This window comes from Protopterus annectens, chromosome 3.part1 (genome assembly GCF_019279795.1).
Source record: "Protopterus annectens isolate FY-2018-M chromosome 3.part1, PAN1.0, whole genome shotgun sequence".
Lineage (NCBI taxonomy): Eukaryota > Metazoa > Chordata > Ceratodontiformes > Protopteridae > Protopterus > Protopterus annectens.
Window position 1 is genome coordinate 1,475,460,993 of NC_056732.1, and position 24,637 is coordinate 1,475,485,629.

Sequence of the window (24,637 nt, forward strand, 5' to 3'; positions counted from 1 at the left end):
TATGTAATTTGCAACTACATCTAGAACACTTTCCACATCATCTTGCCTGTTCTTCAAAGAAAAGTTAGTGTCTTACAAATGTTATAGGATCATAGGAAGTTACTAGGCTAATGGTCCTAGTTCCTTACATGCTTAGCCAAGCTCTACCTTTATTTCCACAATCAGCACCTGTTGCCCATGTTCAAGAGGGACACAGGTGGAACCCCCAGGGTGAATTTACCGTTACCCATCCAGTCATTCCGATTGCACTTGAAGAGGGCTGATGAGATGCTCTGCATGACCTGAAGTGGGAGTCTGTTCCAAAGGTGTGGTAATGTCTGGGAGGCAAATCTGTCCCTCTAGCAGGTTCTAGTTCATGTCACATACCAGGTTAAGGTCTTTAGAGCAAGTAACCCGTGTACCATTTGACTTACGGCTATGCAGCATTTCCAGTAAAGCAGGGTCAGAGATTGCCTTGTATGCAAGGCAGAGATCGCCTCTGAATAGTCTGTATGAAGTGGAATAAAGTAGCAGTGATTTCAGATGATCCACATGGGACAGATGCTGAAGACCTTGAATTTTCCTTGTGAGGAACCTTTGTGATCTCTCCAATTGCTGCAGGTGCTTGTAATGGTACATACCAAAAATTGCGTTGTACTCCATTATTGGCCTGATGAGGGTGGAGTACGGGGAGGTTATAACTTTTTTTTTCTGGAGGCAATGCCCTTATTTATGAAATGAGCAATATAGAATGCCCTACTTACCACTGTGGAGACATGGTGGTCAAAGGTAAGGTTACTGTCAACCTGTGTGCCCAGGTCTCTCACCACTGAGTGCCTACTTAATGTGTTGATGTGGTAGTTAGCAGGAACAACCCTCTTACCAAAAGGGAAGATAATACATTTTTTTGCATTGAGTTTAAGGCCATGACTTTGGAACAAAGCATTTGTTTGTGTAAGACCCTCTTGTAGGATGTTGACATCATTTGGAGTTTCTATGACTGCTCCCAGTTTGCAGTCATCAGCAAACTTTGTCAGCCACAGACCTTTAGTTTTTGCTTGTACTTCAGAGAAATAGTTTCCAAACATTAGAAGTCCCAGGACTGTTCCCTGTGGAACACCACTGGTTACGGGTCTGCTCTTGGAGGTGAATTCCCCTGTTTTGACTATATGGGTTCTAAGGGCTGATACCTATCTGGGTGAATTTGTCAATGATGCCTGAGTGGGCGATACTGTCAAACTCCTTGGCTAAGTCTAGGTAGGTTGTATGCACAGATTTCCCCTCATCTAGGGCCTTTGTGAATGTTTCAAAGAAGTCCACCAGGTTTAACAGGCATGATCTATCTCCCTTTGACAAATCCAAACTGAGTAGGGTCAAGTGTTTGGAGATTACCTATGTCTTTGTTGATAAGGTCCATGATGATTTGCTCCATGGCCTTGCAGATTAGGTTGGTCAGACTAATAGGTCTGTAGTTCCTGGGGTCATTGGAAGCACCACCCTTGTGCAAGGGAATAACGGTGACCTTTTTCCATTCAACTGGGTTAAAGCCAGTGCTTAGACTATGATTGAAAAGAGTACCCAGTGGTGTTGCTAATTCTTGTTGGAACCCATGTAGGACGTGGCCTGGGATGTTATCGGGTCCCATAGATGCTGTGTTTTTGGCCTTAGAGAAGGCATTTATGACCTGCTCTGTAGAGATACAGGGTAGGGGACAGGTGGTAGAGATGTCATGGGGTGTGTGTGGTGGAGACATGGGAGTGAAGTTTTCACAGAACCTGTTGGCTAACAGGTTAGCTAGGTCCACAGTCTCAGTATAGGTGGTATCATTAACTACCAGTTCGGCTCAAATCTGGGCCTTTCCTTTTAGGTTACTGATGTAACTAAAGAATGCCCTATTGGTTGTTCTTAGTTGAGGAAGCTAATTTGGATTCACAGTTTGTTTGGAGGACTTCACAAGAAGTCTTATTTGTTTAAGTTGAGGAAGGGAGTATTTTCAGTTTAGGTATCGCTCCATGTAACATCCAGACAGCAATTTATTCCTCTTATTGTAAAGACTGTTAATGGCAGTTGTCCACCAGGCAAGTTTCCTGTTCCTTGAGGAGCTTTTTTGTCCTACCAGGTACTACTGAGTCAATGCAGTTATACAGGTGTTTGTATTAAGCATTGATGTAGAACTCTGCATAGCTGCCAATTCCATCTGGGGGGTGGGGGGTGGGGGTGCAGTGAAGCTATTTATGACATCTGGTAAGAGGTTATAATCTGCTTTGGAGAAGTTTTATTTAGTTTAGTTGCTGCTTGGGGGTGGGGGGGTGGAATCAGGTGTGATAGTACTTCAAATGAAACTGATTTGTGGTTCATATGTTGGTACTAGGCTATTGGCCCTAGTGGCCTATACAAGCCTAGCCATAACAATTCCCTGGCTATTTCTTCCCGCAATATTTACTTCGCTGGACCCCTATCTAGCAGGGTGACTGACGTGATCCCTGGGGTGAATTTCCTATCTCCCATCCAATCATCAAGGTTCCTTTTGAAGAAGGCCAAAGAGGCGCTCTGCTTGACATGTATGAGCAGTCTGTTCCAGAGTCTGGGGAGTCTCTGGGTCAGGAACCTATCCCTCCAGCATGTTTTGTACATTGTAATGACAAGGTTTAGATCCCTGGAGCGTGTGGCTCTGAGGGATTGGGATTTCTTTAATTGTAGCATGTCCAACAACTCTGGGTTTGACATGGCCGTGTATGTTAAGTAGAGCTCGCCTCTGAGTAGACTGTATGTGACATAGTATAGCTGGAGTTTTTTTTTGGATGGTCAGCATAGGGCATCTGCTTTAGGCCTGTGATTCTTTTAGTGAGGTATTTCTGTGGCCTTTCCAGTTATTGCAGATGTTTTGAGAGGTACATGCCAAACGGGGCGTTGTATTCTATATTGGGTCTAATGAGGGATGAGTGCATTGGGACAATGACCTCCTTTTTTCTGGATGAAAAGCCCTTCGTGATGAGGTGTGCCACATAGAAGGATTTTCTGACTGTTGTGGCAATGTGGTTATCGAAGACAGGACCACTGTCCACCTGTGTCCCTAAGTCTCTTATCACACTTTCAGTGTCTAGTGTACTGCCACCTATGTGGTAATTCACAGGTGCATGTTTTTTTCCCCAAAGGGGATAACTGTACATTTCTTGGCATTGAGCTTGAACCCATGGCTCTGGCACCAAGCATCTGTTTCTGTAGGGCCCTTTTGTAGAATATCCACATAATTTGGGGATTCAGTAATGGCTCCCAGTTTGCAGTCATCTGCGAACTTTGTTAGCCAGAGTCCCTTAGTGTTGGCCTGTACTTCAGAGAAGTGGATGCCAAACAAGAGTGGTCCCAAGACTGAACCCTGAGGGTACTCCACTTGTCTTGGAGCTGGATTTGGAGTCGGCTGTTTTACAGTGGTCAGATTTCACCAGGGAAAACCTCACAGTGGTGGTGCTACAGTGGTCCCCCATATTGGTAAGCACAGATCCATGATGTCGCCACCCCTTGTGGGGCTGTCAACCAGCTGGTCCAGGGCATTGGATTTATCAAAGTCGTGGAACCTTTGAGCAAGTGAGTTTGAGCGCAAGTAATTTCACCAGTCAGTGGATGGATAGTTAGTCCCCAAAACCTGGTGTTCAGATGTATCTTGATAGACTCAAATAGATCCAAATAGACAGAGTGGGTGCCCTGATTTCATGTAAAGGGTCCTGTAGCTGGCAGTGAATTAAATAGGTGTCCTACCAACAGTTAACTGCACCTGAAGTATCTCCAGGAATCATACTGTTTAACCAATCTGGAGGTGTATTTATTTTTAATGAATAGTGATACACCGTCTCCTTTAGTTTTCATGCCTTCAGTTTGTGATCTGAACGTATGGAAGGAGGTGTAACCCGGTATAACTGTGATGCTCTCCACAGCCTTGAACCAGTTCTCTGTGACTGAACAGATGTCTGCATCTTCCAAGGGGTGAGGACCGTGTCCAGTGAGTGCAGTTTCATGTTAGGGCTCCTAGCGTTTAGCAACATAACCTTGAGGTTGTTTTTAGATAGTTTTTACTCTGCGAGTTTTTTTTTCCTTGAGATAGTGCCTAAAAAGGCACTATGGGGTGGCAAGAGCCTTAGCCTGTAGCTAAAATCCCAGGGGTGACAGATGAAGACCATTTCTGGCAAAGCATCAAGGTCTGTCGATCATGTTATCCCAGGCTGAAAGATACTGGATCCCCTTAGCATGACACCAGAATTTAAATCAATTATTGAAGTCAGTCAGTCATTTTTTGTTTGTATTGAGACATCATCTTGGGTGAAAGTAAAATGCTGTTTAAGGCTAGAGACATATTTGCCTGAGAGAGAGTCTGAGAACTCAGTCATTTCTCTCTCCATATAGTCCAGAGAGGTATGTCTCAAGTTGTTCACACCAACGTTGACTATGACGGAGTCATAACAGTACCTGTTGTTGAGAGACTTGAGTGTCTTGCATGTGTGATGTGGCGAATCCTGGTACCTGACAGCTAAATGTGACCTTTTCCTTATCCAGCCTGGTGATAGGGACATCGTTGTGTCTCACGATGGACTCACCTATGACTGTTATGTTTGGTTTTGTGTTTTGTCTTAAGGGCTTGAATGCTGAAACACTGGTGTATGAGCTGTTGTGTGCATTGTGTTCTGCAGAGTAAGTATTATGTGGAGTGTGCTTGTGTTTATGTTTGGGACATCTGTGGTGCTTAGGTATGTTTCTCCTCCACATATGTAGGTATGTGATGTGGGTTTGTGTGGAGTAGGAGGTGAGGTGTGCATGCTGACAACCCGCTCATTGTCATATGTACTGACTGGTGTGTGAGAGAGCATGTATTCAAGGTTCTTAACATAGTTGCATCTCTTGGATATTGAGTTTGTGTGGACTAGGAGTAGAGGGTTGTCTGTGAACGTGAGGCAGTTGCTACACTGCCTCAGGATGCCCATGTCAGCCAAGCTGGCTGGAGAAACTGTGGGGATTCGTCCGTCCATAGTGTTAGGTAAATTTATGTGTTCAGGAAAAGAGGTTGCACCTAGGATTGGCTCTAGTGGGTGAGAGTTGTGTTGGTACCTCTGAGGCTAGGCTTAGTGTTCCACCTAACAGTAAAGCATGGCTGCTTAAAACCTATGGAGGACCACAAGCAAAGTGCTTAGGGAAAATTTAATGAGCAAACTGTTTGTGTCTATAACCACCAAGTATGACTGCCACTATGCGGCAGTGCACGGTGGTGCACTATATGCAAACAAGTGTAAACACGGGGCTTAAAACAAGAAACAACCCTTTATAAACTCAAACTAGCCAATAAGGATGCTCTCTCTGTGCTCTAGTCCAATCACCCTCGATTAGATGGGACCCACAAGGGTACAGAAAGGCCTTTACCAACGAAGAACAGACCCAGAAAGGCACGGTCTTATATTATCCAATAAGATCTACCCTTCTGTTCCCTGTCATCCAGGCAGAACATCACTGCATCACTCTTTAACATTCAGATTGCTTCCTAGCACAGCAGCATGTAAAACGTCTCCTAATGATACACATAGATTCATAGAGTATTACTAGGTTAACAACCCAAGGAGGAGTTTATAAGCCTAGCCAAGTTTTCCCAAAAGCCTAATGATATCCTTTATCAAAATAGAACATTGAGGGCCAGGCATTTATAAGCTACCTCTCTCCATAAGGGACATGGGTGCCAGGACCAGTGTAAATTTCCTACTACCCACCCTCTGGTCTAGGTTGTGCTTAAACTGCACTTACATACAGCAAGCAAACCATTGAGAATGTAGCTTCCTTTAAATCATTAGGCTTAACTCAAAATCCCGTGAAGTCCACAGCAATAACTCACTGATATCAATATAGTCACAAAAGCTTCCTTAGTACCAACTGTTTTCCAAGTAAGACAATGCAACAATACTGTCAAGACCCATAATAATCGATCATCCACTGATCGTGCATATTCCTAATTATGCTGTAAAGTGTGGCACCAACACCTGAACAACATAACAAAATGCCAGACAGATAAAGAATTCAGCTGAGAATTATTATAGCTTCTGTAAACAATCGGCTGCATACACATACTGCAGACAGCTCACTTTTACGTAATTCACCACAGCTTTAGCCCTACATGCAATCATCTGCTTTAACTGCTGTAAGTTGCTGGTAATACAGTGGTTTATTAGTGGCAATGCAATGCTTTAGTGAATGTTTCATTACAATCTTTTCTGTAAGTTGCAACTTCCATTTCTTGTGTGTACTTGGCCTAACTAATGTTCTAATTAGATTTCTTGTGTCCGCCTTTTTTTTTCATGTGTGCACTTATCGTATATCCAGGTTGTGGCTGAACTGGGTCTTTTTGGATAATTTCACTACCCTGGTTAACAAATGTAATAACTTAGTAAGTATAGTCTAGATTATTTTACAGGGTCAGGCATGTAACAAATGTACACACGAGCTGGTATGTTTAAGAAATAGCCATTGATTTAATCTGTTCCTAATTCAATAGCAGTAGTTAATATATGTTCCTTGAGGAATTTTTTCTTGTGCATTGACTGCTTCTTTTACTTCTAGCTGAACCATTTGAGCTTTTTCTTTTAGCTCTACTGTTTCTTCCTAAAATAAATTAAAATAAATAAACTAAAAATATAGTCTTCCACTTGCTGCTTGTTACCTTTGTTTTATCTTGGAACGTGCACTGTTTGTTCCTTCTTTCTGCCTTTACTCGTCAGTTTTTGCCTGTTGTAATTTTCCCAGCCTGCTGTCTGTGCTTCTGTAGTCCCATACCTGAACTTGTTTGTATTCACACTGCATCTTCCCACACACTGAAACATCCAGTGACATGATAACTTTGACTAGGGGATGCGCTGCTGTTAACTGATGAAACGCTCTTTCCTTCAGTAGTATTCTATCCAAAAGTTTTTTTTTTCCCTCATACCTTCCAGTACTAGTTGGTTAATTATAGTTTCTTGGGAAAAAGTAGTTGATGTCCAGTATAGAAAGTCTTCTGTTAAGATGGGCTTATTGTTGGGCGGAATATAAATTGCTATTATGACGAATTTGTTTGAGTTTAGTTCTAGAAAATAACATCTCTGCATTATTGAACTTTGGTGGGTGTGGATGTAGATAATCAAACTTCATTGAGCTTTTATACATAATAACTACTCATCTACCCCACTTGCTTAGCCTGTCTAATCTATGAATGTCATAGCCCTGCGGAAGAATCTTGTTGTTACATGTTGCTGGTTTTAGCCAGGCTTCAATTAAAACAGCCATATCTGTAGAGTAAAGAGAGAGGGATGCATGCAGTTTATGTGTTTTGTTTGACAGACTTATTAGGTTCATGTCTAGTAGTAGTAGGTCAGCTTTTGTCCGAGGAAGGTTAGTGTAACTAGAATTGTTTGTAAGGGGCGATATACTTGGTTGTAGTTGATCTGTGTTAGGTCCTGGGTTTGGGTGAACATCGCCACAAAGCTTAATTGTGGGTAGTATTTTTATCAGTAAATTAGGGTATTTAAGTATGAGTTTGGTTTGTTTGAATGTGGGCTGGGTATGTTTAGGAATGTACTTGTATTTGAAAAGTTCTACATTGGTGGTGTTGAGCAAGCTTGATGAAATAAAGTGGGCTATGTTATTGTTTTGCAGTGTAGAGGTAGAGATGGTTGTGGAAGGATAGCTTATAAAAAGTTGCAGATGGTAGGACGTAATTTTGGATAAAAGAAAGAGTAGGGTTAGGAGCGGAATGTGGGTAATGAGTATATTGAGTAGGATGAAGGAGTGGAATATAGAAGTATGTAAGAAGTAAGGGAGGGGTAAGTAAGATGTTATATGGAGTATATTGGGCGAGAGATTGTATGAACATTTAGGGGGAGAGTTGATATAGTGTCCTGATTACTGTGGCTTGTTTCAGTTAAATCTACGAGTAGTGGGGTTGGGTGGGAATTGGGGATAGGGTATGAGAGCGGAGAGAACCCGAGCGTAACGGGAATAACAGAGCAGCTAAAATCTTTGAACAATTAGCTCAAAATTGAGGAAAATGTATACTTCACAGTATATCTATAGCTTTGTTGTGTAGTTTCTTTAGGTAGGATGAGCTAAGAAGTTTTTCACATTGGTGGCAAAACTATCACAACAAGATGAAGGGCAGGTGAGGCACGCCCCTTTTTGTATGCATGCCACTGAGCAGAGTTAAGCAGTTACTTACAAAACAGTATATGGTTAACTGTTCAGAAAAACAGTCTTAATTGTACAGTACTGTGTGGGAAGGTTTTATTTTCAGGATGGCCTCTTGGATGCCAAAAACATATTTGGGTCATTTAGTTGCCTCTAAGTACAGGCAGACTGATTTTAAGGTTCCCGATCCAGGTGAGGGTGAGCACACAGCTTGGGAAGTTGAGTGGCTCAGCTACTGTGACTCCAATTAGCTACTGGAAATGGCAGAAACAATATTTATCATAAAAGTTGTTGATGCAGGTTGAATTAATAAAAAATGTAGAAGAAAAAACTGTTAATCCATCGCTTAGGTAGCAAACACACTAAGAACTGGTCATGTCAGACCTGCAGCTAGTTCTAAGACTAAGTTCGATTTAAAAATCTTAGAAAATTTTTTTTTTTTTTAATTTAGATGCTTGAGTATATCAAGTGACCCTTTAAAATAATAAGGTCTAATAGAGACAAGCTTTGTCTTACTTTCCCAACACTGCGCTACATCTTCTCCTTTTGTTAGCTCCACTCTTTGAATTTGGTGGTTTGATAAGTTTACCAATGTTCTCTGTTCGGCCCAGTCTGTTTTTGTTCTTAAGTTATGCTCTGCGACCAGTGTTGCCCATTCTTTCCAGCCTAAGAAAATGACCATTAGTTTAAGTAGTTATTTACTCCTGCCTGTTCTTCCATTCTTTTCCTTGGTTGCCTTGCAGTTAATACTTTGCCATACATGAGCATGACTCCTCTTGCTTCTTATCCTCTTGTGTCTTGCCAAATCATTTGAAATTCTGAAATTTCTATGACCTAGTCTCTTACTTGACTTCAGTTGTAATGTGTGGCCTGTTCTCACTGTCTTTGGGCCTGGGTCGTGGCTAAAACCAGAGCATTAGGATCAACCAGCCCGCTGGGTAACTTGTTTGCACCTTCAGTGTACTAGTGTACAGCTAAAGTTGTGATCCTTTATATCAGCTAGTATGCCACATAGTGCTGCTTTCAATAGCCTTAAAGCTGTGTTATGCGTAATCACATTGTCAGTTTAACAGTTAAATTGAATACAGATATTACATGCATATTAAATGGGGATGCAAATGCAAAATGGAGCAAATTATTGCTTTTGCGTCTTTAAGTGAGTTTTAACACATTTGTGAGTAGTCAGTCAGCCAAATCAGGTACCCCCTGACCAAGGCATTTCACACCTTGTTAGATGTAGCACTATTGGGTTAAGTGAGTTAACAATATTTTAATTTTAATGTTTGTCACATTGACTGCACAATTTTGTACAAATCCTGGATGATATTCATATTTTTATTTATTACAATTTGCCTTTTATTTTCTAGCAATTGAGTTGTCTTTAAAAGAACAAAAACAGCTACAGTCTACACTTTCTAATGTATATCCAAATCCATCAAGTTTTCTCACAAATCACAAATCTGAAGGTCGAAAGGTTCGAGCCATCTATGACTTTGAAGCTGCTGAAGATAATGAACTCACATTTAAAGCTGGGGAAATTATTACTGTGCTTGATGACAGGTATTTTTGAACATATTTCTTTATTGGTCCGCTATACAACTGACTGCAGTTTTTGATTACATAGTACATGTATATTCTGTTTTCGACAAACATTCAAACTGTTTTCTATACCCCTAAGGCCTCCTACTGATAAAACGTTTTACATTTTGTTCAAATCTCATTTGACTTTGTGCATTTGATTATCATCAATGCAGTGTGCTTGACTTGTGTGATTACCTTGGGGACTGTGAAAGAATGATTGTATGTCGGAAGTTGAAATGTCCAGTCTGTGCTGCTGTCCAGCCTGTATCTAAGTGTCTGTCACACTGCACTGATATTGTGATTAGAATGGCTGCTTCTCATTCTGAAAAGATGTATTTGGGCTTTTATACTAGCCCACTTAAATGAATAAAAGAGTCTCTGCTGAGGATGTTAGCGAAGTTAGACACAAACATCCTTCATACACCCACTAAACACTGTAAGCTAAGTACCAAGTCGTAGAGCAGAGCAGGTTTTATAAAGCACTGTTACAAGGTGTCTTGTGTTACTTCTGTCACATTGTATTAGTGGAGTTGTACTGTGAGATCCTGCTTATTAGTTTTATTGTTGAAGAGTCCTTCCTGAGGAGCATGTAAGACAAGGTATTAACTGTAACAGGAGACCTTTGAGGGGTACTAATTTTAGAACTGTAAAGATAACTCTTACAACACTCTTTACAGATTTTTTATTTGATACCTTATGTTATACTTGTGACATGTTAGATGTTCTTCGTGTTTCACTGTTGCAGTCATTACATTTGGGTAATCTGCTTGCAGGTAGTCCTCAGTCAGCCTGATTAACCAAGTCTTGGGTCCTGTGTCGGTTGCTGTCCCTTCTTCCATGACATCAGGTCGTCAGGGGTATAAAACATGCAGCTGACACCGTTACATCAGTCTTTCTTGCCGTTCGGTGCCCAAAGCAGAAGCAGTTCGCAAGTTCCATTCGGCCGACTGCTGGAGTTTTTGTTTTAGAGTTTCAGAACCAAAGTCTTCATCTAAAAGCTAAGTACCCCGTTGGGGAAACTTTTTCTTGCTCCTTACCAATGTCAGTAAAAATTAATAAGTGCATTACTTGTGGAAAGCAAATACCTCATAAAGATTTTCACTCGTACTGTATTCCTTGCCTAGGCCCTGACCATGGCGTACCTTGCTGTTGGTTTTGTGCTTTATTTAATCAGCGCACTATCTGTCGTCTGTATATTTTTGCCTGTAAGTATTTCGGTTCTCTGTTTAATTATCCAGAAATGTTGTCGGTTAGCCATCCGACTACCATGATTCTGAAAAAAACGCAAAGTTAAAGACAGAGACAGGCCACCGAGGTCCAAAACTGCCAACGACGCTTCTCCTAAGCCAGTCGCCAGTTCACCGGTACTCATTGAGGCGCTTTTGCAGCCCCTGATATTTGCTACTTCTGATTCACAGGCCTCTACTGAGACCCATTCGGAGTCCAGTATGCCGCGAGATGCTTCAACTATGGAACCTGCGGATGTCTCTGCCTTGGATGAGTCCAGAGCCGCTGTGCAGGCACTGGCTTCTGAGGGTGTATTCAGGCCTACGGACTTGCATATTAAATCAACGCCTCCTTCATTACTAAGGCCTAAATTTTGATCCAGGTAAAAAAAAAAATGACGCCCAGGCCACATGCTCAGGCCTCTATGCCTAAAAAACAAATGATAAGAATGGCTGAAGATCTAATAACTCTAATCAGGGGTAGCCAACCCCCACCCCCTTCTAAGAGGCCTAGGACTGAGCTTGATTATGAATCTTCTGATAAGGATTCTGTTATTTCTCACTCTTCTGATTACCTGGATTTGTCCTTACCTACTTATGAGGATTCTGATGCAGAGGACTGTATTCCCTCTGCTTCCCCTCCTGAGGATTTTTCTTTTGGGCAAACCTTACATACTCTAAGGGAGCATTTCCACTGGAAAATCCAGGAATTTTCTGATTCAAAAAAGAGGCTTAGGAATTTCCTTCTACCTCAGCATAGGCCCTTTGGCTATTCCTCCTGTACTAGACATTGTTGATGATGCTTTCTCGGAATCCAGTTTGGCCCCTGATTCCCTGCCTCCTGCTCCCAGTAATCCTGACAGATACTACAGGGTCCCAGAGTCCCACAAGTTCCTTTTCAAAAATCCTATTGCAGATCCAGAGACTACTTCACAGGGGCCCAAGGGCAATAAGGCTTCTACTGCTAAAAATCCTACCCCTTCTGATAGAGACTCCAGGGTGCTGGATAGATGGGGTAAAAAGGTTTACACTTCAGCAACGTTGGCCATTAGAGCTTTAAACTGCCAATTTCATATGTTAAAATATCAGCAACATGTTATTGGACTGCTTAAACCGAAAATGATGTTGATTCCTGACTGTGTGGAAAATAGACTTACAGGATTTAATACATTCTGCTGAACAACTTGGAAAACATACTTTGCAATGTGGTTTTGATTCATTAGAAGCCTCTTGCAGGGCTGCTGTTACTGGGTCTGTGCTTAAAAGGCATGCTTGGCTTAAGGAGCAATCTTTGCCTGATCATGTTAAAGCTAAATTGTTGGATGTTCCTTTAAATCAGGACCGCCTGTTTAGCAACAAGGCTGAAGAAGTTCTTAAAAAGATGGAAGATAAAGCTAAATCTATGCAAACTTAAATATTTTTTTGCAAGTTCAGCCTCCTTGATTTAGTAAGCACTGGCCCTCTAAGAATTGGTCATTTTCAGCCCCTTCCAGGTCTTATCAAGCCAAACCCAGACACAGCAAAAACCCCAGGTTTCAGTCCCAGGAGACTCGCAGAACTAAGCAGTGGGGGGCCTCCACTTCCAGGTCTGGAAATAATAAGACTCCCCCCTATGGTAAACTGTCTCAATGACTTCCTTTTAAAATTTCCAAGCACTTATCTTCTGACTGCTCCTTTGGGGGGAAAGATTGCTCTTCATGCAAAGAACTGGGAACTCATTACCCTGGACAAATGGGTTTTAAATCGTGTCCCAGGGATACAGATTTCACTTCCGCACGTTGCCAACACAAAGTGGGTGGCCGGACCTACCCCCAAATCAGTGGGCAGAGGCCCCAAAACAAGTACTTTCTCTCTTAAGCATGGGGGCTTTTCAACTGGTACCAGAAGAGGAAAAGGGACAAGGTTTCTACTCAAGACTTTTCCTGGTACCCAGAAAAGACAAATCATGGCATCCTATCATGGACCTGTCTACTCTAAACACCTTTTTGGGGATTCCAAAATTCAAGATGCTGACTCTTCAGCAATTACTTCCTATGCTAGGCAAAGATGCCTGGTCGGCAACACTAGATTTAAAAGAAGCATACCTGCACATCCCAGTCAGGGAATCTTGCAGAAGATACCTATGCTTCAAAGCAGATTACACTCACTATCAGTTCTCTGCACTGCCCTTTGGCTTATCTACTGCGCCCAGGGTATTCACAAAGTGCCTAGCTCCAGTCATTGCATTTTGCAGGCAAAGAAGTATTCAAATATACCCATACCTGGACGATTGTCTAATTCAGGCAGAAAGCCAGGACATACTTTTGAATCATCTGGCCTTTGTAAAAAGGGTTCTAACTTGTCTGGGGTACACCATAAACGAAACAAAATCACAACTGGTACCCTGTCAACAAATTACATTCCTGGGACCAAGCTTGAATACAACTTCCCAGATGACTTACCTCACGCCAGAAAAGCAAATTCATTTGACAACCTACTTCAAACAAGTGGCCACATAAACCCTGCTATCTGCAAGACAAATACTGCAAGCCTTGGGGTTTATGGTCTCCTGCACACTTCTAATTCCATATGCAAGACTACATATGAGGAAACTACAGGGGTATCTAAAAAGCCAATGGTGTCAACATTCTCACAGCCTAGAAACAATGATTCCTATCATACCTTGTCTACGCTTAGAGTTCCTTTGGTGGACAGAGGCCTGCCACCAAAACAAGGGACTACCTTTCACACCACCCCCTGCCACCCAAACCCTAACAACAGATGCATCAGACTATGCATGGGGGGGCTCACTTGTCAGGGAAGTGCATTCAGAGCAAATGGAACCCAAGTTAAATGCACCTACATATCAATCAAAAAGAAATGTTACCTGTACAGAATGCTCTGACAGCCTTCAAGGACTACATTCTTGCAGGACAAGTAATGGTAAAGACGGACAACACCACGGTTATGTGGTACATAAACAAGTCGGGGGCTACCCATTCTTACCCCCTATGCAGATTAGCCATGGCATTGTGGAACACAGCCTTAAGCTACTAAGTGCACCTACAAGCTCAAGTCCTGCCAGGAAAATTAAATACACTGCTAGACGGACTAAGCAGAAACCTCATGGACCCACACAAGTGGAAACTGGAACCAAGGATTTTCAACATGTTGACAAGCGAATGGGGGAGCCCAGATATAGACCTGTTTGCCTCTCCCCAGAACTACCAATTGGACAAACTTTGCACAAGGACTCCCCACAAACAAGCCTGGAAGGTGGATGCTCTGTCTTTCAGCTGGAAAATCCTATCAGTCTATGCCCCCCCCCCCCCTCTGCCTCTGCTCTCCAAAGTACTACTGAAAGGTTGGGAGGTTGGGAGGTTGGCATAGTAGTTAAGGTGTTTACCTTGCATACACAAGGTGCAGGGTTCAATTCTCACACATGGGGTTGGCTAGGGGCTTAAAATGGCCCACAAGGGCAGGTAGCCTAGTACTGATCAATGAACCAATGAACCAAAGTCAAACAGGACAAACCAAGGATGATTTTGATTGCTCCAGACTGGCCACGCCAACACTGGTGTGCCCCCTTCTGCTCAGTGTGCCACGGTTATCTCCATGGCACCTGCCTCAGATTCCTTCCCTGCTGTGTCAGCAGGAGAACTAGATTCTGCACCCTCAGCTTCCAACACTGAACCTTGCAGCCTGGCTAATTACTTAAACTCTCCTTTACCATCCCTCAACAAACCTGTGATGGATGTCATCCTAGAGGCAAGGAGGCCTCATACTAGAAAATCTTATGCTGAAAAATGGAAAATATTCTGTGCTTGGAACCAATCTCAAGGGATGAGCACAGCAGCACCCAATTTGCATCATATTTTACAATACTTAACTGAGATGCTTCACAAGGGCCTGTCTTTTTCCTCCATTAAAATCCACGTTTCAGCCATTTCAGCTCATTATAACACAGAGCCTACCCTCTTCTCTCATCCACTGCTCAAGCAGTTCCTAAGAGAGTCCACCCAGGAGGGCTCCAACCCCAGCCTGGGACCTTAACTTTGTCTTGGAGAAGCTCACTTCTACCTCCTTTCGAGCCAGCTGCTACTGCAGACTTAAAATTTCTTTCTTGGAAAACAGCTTTCCTTTTAGCAATCACTTTAGCTAGAAGGGTATCTGAATTACAGGCCCTTATGGCAGTGGAGCCTTTCATCATCTTTCATGCCCAAGGTGGTATCTAGTGTGGCTCTTAATCAGTCCATTCATTTGCCAACCTTCTTTCCCAATCCACAGAACAAAGGGGAATAGATGCTGCGTTCCTTAGATGTGCACAGACAACTTAGATTCTACTTGGACAGGACTAATCCTCAAGGGAAATCTGAACAACTGCTGGTAGCATTTGCTGCAGGGGCAGAGGGGAAGGCTATTTCAAAACAAACCATTTCTTAATGGATAAGCCATTGCATTCATTTCTGCTATAAGCACCATGGAAAACCTATCCCCCAGGGGATCAGACCTCACTCCACCAGGGCTGCATCTATTTCTACAGCCTTTCTCAGAGGCGTTCCTACCAGGGACATCCTAGAAGCTACTACCTGGAGTTCTGTACCTACTTTCACCAAGCATTATCATTTGCCAATTTTCTCTAAATCCAGAGCTGGCTTTGCCACTGCAGTCTTGCAGGGCCTTATAGCTGGCCCTAATGCTATCCAAACTCCTCCTCCCAACCATAGCTTTGGGAATCTACCCAAATGTAATGACTGCAACAGTGAAACACGAAGAACATAGTACAGTTGTGTACACTTAACATAAATGTAGATGTTCTAGTTTATTCACTGTTGCAGTCCTGGTTACCCTCTCTCCTTCCCCCTAACTTCTTTTGGCTATACGTCTACTTTCCTTTACTATGCTTAAAAGCCTTTTAGGTGTATTTGCTTTTTTGTTGGAGGTATATCTTTATGCTTTTATGTTTAATTGCTTCCCATTAGGGGGGCAACTGACATCTGGGGCAAGAAAAACTGATGTCATGGCGTCTGCTGCATGTTTTATACCCCTGATGACCTGACGTCATGGAAGAAGGGACAGCAACCGACGCAGGACCCAAGACTTTGTTAATCAGGCCGACTGAGGGCAACCTGCAAGCAGATTACCCAAATGTAATGACTGCAACAGCGAATACACTCTAACATCTACATTTATGGTAAGTGTACACAACTGTACTTTACTTTTACATCTGATTATACTGTAGTTACTTTTTTGTGGGACATATAGGTTCATACGTAGGTACAAGGCTATCTGCCCAATGGCATTTATAAGCCTAACTGGAATGTGTTGGCTTTCTCAGCCCCCTTAGATTAGTTCCCTGTGCCTCTGTCCAGCAGAGCCACTGAAGTGATCCCTGGGGTAAACTTCCTGCTTCCCATCCACTCGTCAAGGTTTCTCTTGAAGAGTGTTAGTGAGGAGCTCTGCCTAATGTAGATTGGAATCTTGTTCCAGAGCATGGGAAGTCTCTGTGACAGGAATCTGTCCCTCCAGCTCATCCTATTTATTGTTATGGTGAGGTTTAAATCCATAGAGCGTGTGGCTCGAGGGGATATAGTTTTCTTTAGGTGGAGCATGTCCATCAATTCTGGGTTTTTCATGGCCTTGTATGTCAGGCAATGATCACCTTTGAGTAGGCGGTATGCATCCGAGTACAGCTGGAGTTTCTTCAGTCGAGCTGCATCGGGCATCTGTTTGAGGTCAGTGATCCTCTTGGTGAGTTACTTCTGTGGTCTTTCCAGCTGTTGCAGGTGTCTTGTAAGGTACATCCCAAATGGGGCGTTGTACTCTGATGGGTCTGATGAGTGATGCATAGAGGGGCACAATGACCTCTTTTGATCTGGATGCAAACCCTTTTGTGATTAGTGGGCCACATAGAAAGATTTTCTAACCACTTTGGCAATGTGATTATCAAAGGAGAGATTACTGTCTACTTGGGTCCCCAGATCCCTTATTTCATCTTCCGTATTTAAAGGGCTACCACCTATGTGGTAATTTGTGGGTACTTGTTTTTTCTAAAGGGGATGACTATGCACTTTTTGGCATTTAGCTTGAGGCAATGGTTTTGACACCAAGTATCTGTCTCAGTGAGACCCTTTTGGAGAATATCTGTCAGCTGAAGTCAATTATAGCCCCTACCATATGATACTACAGGAGCAGCTTACTTTACTTCTCTAGTAGTTACTTCAGCACTCTCATATCTCTGCCTGCTATTTCTGTGTCTTTCTATTCTGAGATTCTGCAGCCCTCCTTTGTAAATATTGAAATTAAGAAATTCATGTAATTCTTTTAAAGCTAACCCTTTTTAGATTTTACTTCTACACATTGCTGTAAAGTGTTCTGGAGATTTCTTTTACATTCTTCAGTATTTCTTACAAATTTATTGCATTCATTCTTCCTCCCCTGATGTCCTTTCCTTTTGTATGGCTTACTTAGCATGTTAGTAGAGTTAGATTTTTTTTGTAGCATCATCTTCGGTATTTTTTCATCCTGTCTTCACTCTTCATTCCCCTTTAGCAATGAAAAACAGAAACCCTAAAGTGACTTGACACTTTTAGCTGGACTGTTCGTCTCCTTTCAGCTCCTCCCTTTTTCATGGTATACAGCATTTCTTTCCTTTGCTCACTCCTTTCTTTTTTTTTATAAACACATTTATTAATTTTACAATACTTAAATAATGACATGGGGACTTGCACAGTTGTAGAAAAAAAACATTGTACGTATTTTTCTTAGTTTCATGCATTAGAGGTGTGTGTTTTCTTTGGCAATTATTCACTCCATCATTGCATAAATTACTTCACCTGCACATTTTTTCAGCATGTCTTATTCTCACAAATTCCATTTATTTCTCTGCAGTTTATTTTTATTCATTTTTTTTTCCTTTTCTAAAATCCCCACCTCCAGTTCTTTATCTCCTTTACAATATTCACTACTTTAGTTGTGATTGGTTTAGATTTTGATTTCCATTTTCTTGTAAGTGCTTTTTTTTTTTTTTTGCAGCCAATAGTATCAAATTTGGCAAGGTCTTACTGTGTCTAGATAATTCAGAACTTGCATCCCAGCTCACAAAAGTCATCTGTTTAGTTAACAGTTATTGTTCCGCCAACATTTCTGACCACGTATTCTACAGGTAATTTTTAAAATCTGCCAGCTTGTTAACATTCCCCAAAAATATGTTTCCAGTCGCCTTTCTCTTTCCCAGCATACCTCCAGTAATTGCTGTCTGTCCAGGGGAAGGTTCACTGAATTTAGCTTGTGTATAAAATACCAATACAAACACGTCAATGCAAGAATCCTAGACCTATTCCTAAACCTTCTGGACTTTGTTGCATACTTAGGAGCCATATAGATGTGCTCCCACTGCTGTTTTGTGTATTGCCTGTATATTTTCTCTTCACATTTTTTTTCTAACCTCTTCTGATTAATTCCTGGAGTTATTTTGCAGTATTTATTTAATATGCCCCATTATCCCTTTTTTACTAGTAGCTGGTGTTCTCAACTCAGCTGAAAACTCAACCAGAGCTAGTCTTTTCACTTAGCACTGCCTTATCCCTGTCTCTTTCTCTTTGCCTGTACTTCGTCAATACCTAGTAGGGAAGGCAGGCTATAATCTACAGTCCAGATTTTTGCTTGGTCTCATCTCACTCTGTTTCCCTCTAGTTTACTCACAATACCTTGGTTCTTTTGCTGATTTCTTCCAATAAATTTCAGCCTCCTCTTGACTATTTTCTATACCCTTGTTGCTGTCCTCCTTATTGGTAAAATCTCCTTTCTCCATTTCTGTGTTGGCTTGTAGCAAAAAATATTTTAAGAACTTTTATCAATTTAATATTCTGTATGGTTGTTTTTCTCTTTAAAGGCCTGTATCTAAAATCTTTGTCTCCCTGTTTATTGAATTCTTGTTTCATCATCTGTTTCCACTTTGATTTTGTAAACTTCTGCTTGCGTATATGAACCTTAACTGCTTAGCTGTAAAGAATCCCTTCAAATCAAGTAGTCCTAACTCCCCTTGTTTTGTGGGTAGAAACAGGTTATTACAATTAACTCTTGCCGCCTTCCCCTTCCAAATAAATTCCTTCAATGATGATGGACCACAACTTTTCCTTTGGTTAATAAATATGTACCTGACCTGTATGCAAAACTAAAGGAACTAAAATATTTTCTCTGCTTGTATCTTACTGCCCATATATAGTATCTTCTCAGTTTTTGTATTATCTTTTGTTTAGTCTCTTCCCACATATCCTTAAGTGCCATTAGTGTCCTTTTTAATCCATACTCTCAGCTTATGTCCCCATAAACGTGGACATTGCTGAACAAAGTCATGTCTGGGAACACAGTTTACTGCTGTAGCCTTTATTTTATCTTCATTTATTTAATATCATGAAAAGACTTGAAACTGTCTCAAAATGTTCCACAACACTGAAACATCCTTTGCTGGATTTTAAGTACATAATATCATCTACAAATAACTTTTAACAGTTAACATATCATTTACATTCTTGAATTTGTGAATCCCTTATTTTTTGACAGTGGCTTTAAATATAAAGTAAATAAAAGAGAAAGTGGGCACCCCTGTCTGGTTCCATTGTTCAAACACAGCTTAAAGGAGAGGAATCCTTTCACTGAAATTCTTGCCTGACCCTTCATATATTTGACTAATTAAATCTGTCGTTCCACTGTGGAAAACAAAAGTTACATTTGCCCTTCCCATAAAATCCTAGCTGACTCTATCAAATGCCTTCTCTGCGTCAAGACCCACTAACAATAACCACATTTTCCTTGCATTCTGCTTCCCTCTGGATCATCATTGTTCTGTTAATATTGTCAAATGCTTGCCTCCCCTCCACAAAATCACATTGAATCCATATATCAGTTTAGGCGATACCTTTATTATTCTTCAAACTGAAGTTAGTCTATACAAAGCTGGGTCTAAGGGGATTTTACCCTCTAGTAATACAGCCTCCACAGCTTTTTTTTCAAGATGCTGGTACTGTCCCTTGTTTTAAAATGTTGCTAGACAAAACTTGCCAAATCTTTATCACTTTCTCCTCACCTAACTTCCACAGGAGTACCATCTGTTCCTGAAGACTTCCTTTCCTGTAACTATTAATTCTTAAACCTTGTCTTCCTATAATCATAGCATATTTAAGTCTTCTGTAAATATTTCTAGATTTGCCTTTACTTGGTTCCCCATTCCTCTACTTTATACAATTTTTATAGAATTTCCAAAATATCTGTAATACCTCTATAAAATATCTGATTAGTTTTCTTGTCATAGGCTTCTAAGTTTGTCAAAATCCCTTTCTCCTTTTTTGTTGCCTAAGCTGTTGTGCTAATAGTTTCTTTGTGCTCTGGAGCGGTTATCAAAAATAGTTGCCAAACAGCAGTCTTTCTAAACGTATACATATTATCCAGATACGCCCTTATTTTATTCTTTAGCACCCAGCAATTGCTCCTGTTCTTGTTCTGTGAGAGTCCTTTTTTGCATACTGTAGCCTTTGACAACTCTTCTAAATAATTTTTATTACTTCTTTCCCGCATCTTTCTCTCTCATTTCTGCCATATTTTTAAGCACCATTTTCATTTTTCATTCTACTTCCTAGCTACGCCTTCAGAAGAATTCTGTCTTCCCCAGTAACTCTAATCATTTTCTCTACTCATTCCTTAAATCCCCCTCTTTTTAACAAGTAGGAAAGCAACAGTGTTGCATTTTTACTTTGCCTTGCTTTTTAGTTATTCATGCTAAGGTAAGGGAAAACAGCTCTTGTACTTTACAAAAAAGCACCTAAACAGGCATGTCCAAGGGCCAGCTTCTGGTGATTTCTCCTGTCCACCTGGTGAATCTGGGCATACTGGGGCAATGCAGCAACTGCCTTGTGCACAGATAACCCTCCTCCTCCTACCACCCAACACTACAACCTGCAAGAAAAGCACTTACATAGCCAAACTGGAAGCAAAGCTCTCTCCAGCCAAGATTGTGCTAGACAGTCAAGAGGAGAAGGTTAACACCTGCACTACACCTCAAGCAACACCTAGCCCTTCAAAACCCACAACATCAACACCCACACATAGCAACACTAAACCCACATATGCGGAGGCCCTTAACATTAACCTGCCCAAGCAACAAGGACCTCTAAAGCTGAAACGCAAACTAACACCAGTCACAACCAAGTTGACACACAGCTCACAACACCAGTGTGCCACCCAACAACAGCCCCTAAGGCAAGACAACATACCCAGCACTTTAGTCATGGATGACTCTGTAGTTAAGCACACTTGTGTCCCACTCACCAGGCTGAACAAGGAGAAAATTACAGTCAGCTGCCTGTTGGGTGCCAGGATCTGCCGCATAACGCATGCACTCAAGTCACTCCACAACAAGTACAAATATGATTCTGTCATTGTCTATGTTGGAGTGAATGACTTGAGATGCACCTGCCTGGACTACATGAAAAGAGACATGGAAGAGCTCCCGGATCATGTGGCCCAGGCAGGTATGACCCTAGCCCTGAGTAGCATCCTGCCTTCACCCAGAATGATACCACAGTATAAGGACAAAATGATCGACTTCAACAATTGCCTAAGCTTCTGGTGTTATTCAGAGAGGATCCAGTATCTGTCTGCCTGGGATGACATGATCAGCAAACCACGATGCCTTGCCAGAGATGGTCTGCACCTGTCACCCCTGGGATTCAGGTTACTGGCTAAAGCTCTTGCCACCCCTATAGTGCCTTTTTTAGGCAAGGTTCAAAAGACAAAACCACCACCGTAACAGATACAAGCATGCAAAATCTGAAGGTAATGCTGCTCAATGCCAGATGTCTAAACCTCAAAATGCGCACTCTCGAGGTACTCCTAAAAGTGGAGAACATCGATATCTGTGCATTAACTGAGACCTGGTTCAAGGCTCCAGAGAGCACCCCTGCAATACCAAGCTACAACTCTTACCACACTTTTCGGCCACCATACCAAGACCAAAACACTAAAGGTGGAGGAGTGTCCATATTCACCAAGGATATTCACACCTCCAGGCTAGTTGCCCAACACAATGCATCTGAAATTCTCCAGGTGCAACTAACACTAGGTAAGACTCCAATCCAAATTTTATCTTGCTACAGGTGCCCCACCATGCCCCAAAATTCTCACTACACCTTTCTAAACATACTGGAAAATATTAAGATACAACCAAACACCTGATACTGGGTGATTTCAGTTACCATGCCATTAACTGGGAAAACTACTCTGGTACCAACACCTTTTCCCAACGGTTCTTGGAATTCATAAATTCCAACATCCTGGATCAACTAATCCATTGTCCCACCAGGGGTTCCAGTATCCTAGACCTGGTCATTACCAACATGGGAGATAGATGCTCCACACCAGTTGCTCCACACCAGTGGTCACCGCCTCATTGGTCAGGTCTGACCATAAGCAAATCACCCTTGACATCCACATCCCACCCTCACTCCCCAGTAAGGAAACCTCCATAAAAAAACTTCTCCGAAGCCGACGTCATGCTACTCAAGTCTGAAGTGACCAACTTCATGACACCCATGTAGACGGGAGCTGAAAGTTCGACTGCTGAATCCTGCACTAAGGCACTGTACGAGCACATCCACTCGTGCATGAATCTTGCCATCCCAAATAGAAGCAAGGCACTCTCCTCCAAAAAAATGAAGCCAATCTGGTGGTCCCCTGCCATAAACAATACAACGGAAGAAAGAAACTGTAGCAGAAAAGAGGAAAATCCCAGGATGCAAAAAAACAAAACTCCCTTACCAGCCTCAGTAAGAAGTTGAGATCCCTCATAAAATCCTCCAAAGCTAGTTACGAAAATAAAATTGCCAAAGCTTCCAAAGACAACCACAAGGCATTCTATAGTTATGTCAAAAATCTAAATGGCAATGCTCAAATAAGCTGTGAGCTACAACAGAATGGCATTAAATATACTGATCCCAAGGATCTTGCCAATATCCTGGCATACCGATTTTAGTGCCAGCTTCACCCCCCAAAGGGCTCATCTCAGTACCAAAAGATTGCCATATTCCGGTAATCACGGCCACAAAGGTAGAAACCGCACTCTCTGAAGCTAAAAATACAGCATCCATGGAACCAGATGACATCCCGGGCTGTGTTATACATGAACTACAAAATGAACTGGCACCTCACCTAAGTGTCATGTTTAATCACAGCCTCACCTCAGGCTTCGTTCCCACTGAGTGGCGCACAGCTACAGTTATCCCAGGATCCACCTTGGATGCCGGGAACTACTGTCCCATCAGTCTGACGAGCCTGATCTGCAAGGGCATGGAATGCATTATTATGGAACTTATAAACAAAGACATTGACAACCTTCAAACACTGGACCCCACCCAGTTTGGGTTCGTGAAGGCCTGGTCTGGTCTTTTGAACCTGATTGACTTCTTTGAATCCATCTCCGGAGCTGTGGACGAGGGTGAGGCAGTCCACACAGCCTATCTGGACCTCGCCAAGGCCTTTGACCCCATCCCTCACCCTGGAATCATAGATAAACTTACTAAGCTGGGCATAAATCCCTACGTCACTCGATGGGTTTCCAACTGGCTTACTGACAAAACCCAGACTGTAAAAGTAGCAGACTCCAAATCCAGCTCCAGACAAGTGGAGTACCTCGGGGTTCAGTCCTGGGACCGCTTTTGTTTGGCATCTGTTTTTCTGAAGTACAGGCCAACACTAAGGGACTCTAGCTAGCAAAGTTTGCAGAGGATTGCAAACTGGGAGCCATTATTGAATCCCCAAATGATGTGGATATTCTACAAAAGGGCCTTACAGAAACAGATGCTTGGTGCCAGAGCCATGGGCTCAAGCTTAATGCCAAGAAATATATAGTTATCCCTTTGGGAAAAACTATGTAGCCATGAATTACCACATAGGTGACAGTACACTAAACACCGAAAGTGTGATGAATGACTTAGGGACACAGGTCTCACCTTCGATAACCACATCGCCACAACAGTCTGGAAATCCTTCTATGTGGCACACCTCATCACTAAGGGCTTTTCATCCAGAAAAATGGAGGTCATTGTCCAACTGTACTCATCCCTTATTAGACCCATTATAGAGTACAACGCCCCATTTGGTATGTACCTCACAAGACATCTACAACAGCTGGAAAGGCAGCAGAAATACCTCACTAAAAGAATCACAGGCCTAAAGCAGATGCCCTATGCTGACCGTCTAAAAAAAAAATCCAGCTATATTCTGTGGCATATCGTCTACTCACAGGTGATCTCTGCTTAACATACAATGCCATGTCAAACCTTGAGCTGTTGGACATGCTCCACTTAAAGAAATCCCAATCCCTCAGAGCCACATGCTCCAGGGATCTAAACCTTGTCATCACAATGAACAAAACATGCTGGGGGGATAGGTTCCTGACCCAGAGACTCCCCATACTCTGGAATAAGCATACATATATAATACATGTCAAGCAGTGTGTCTCCTTGACCCTCTTCAAAAGGAACCTTGATGATTGGATGGGAGATAGACAGGGGTCCAAGGAAGTAAATATTGTGGGAAGAAATATCCAGGGAATTGTTATGACTAGGCTTGTATAGGCCCTAGGGCCGATAGCCTAGTACTAACCTATGAAATAGTTATTGAATGTG

At 42.1% G+C, this 24,637-nt stretch overlaps 1 protein-coding gene across 1 annotated transcript in view; it reads left to right on the forward strand.

The window, feature by feature from the left end:
• Positions 1-24,637, forward strand: part of STAM (signal transducing adaptor molecule) — a gene marked incomplete in the record, with an annotated part of 1,274,308 nt that overhangs the window by 618,462 nt on the left and 631,209 nt on the right. Inside the window, 1 exon segment of the mRNA XM_044067544.1 lies at positions 9,537-9,729. Coding sequence (XP_043923479.1) covers positions 9,537-9,729 — 193 coding nt within the window.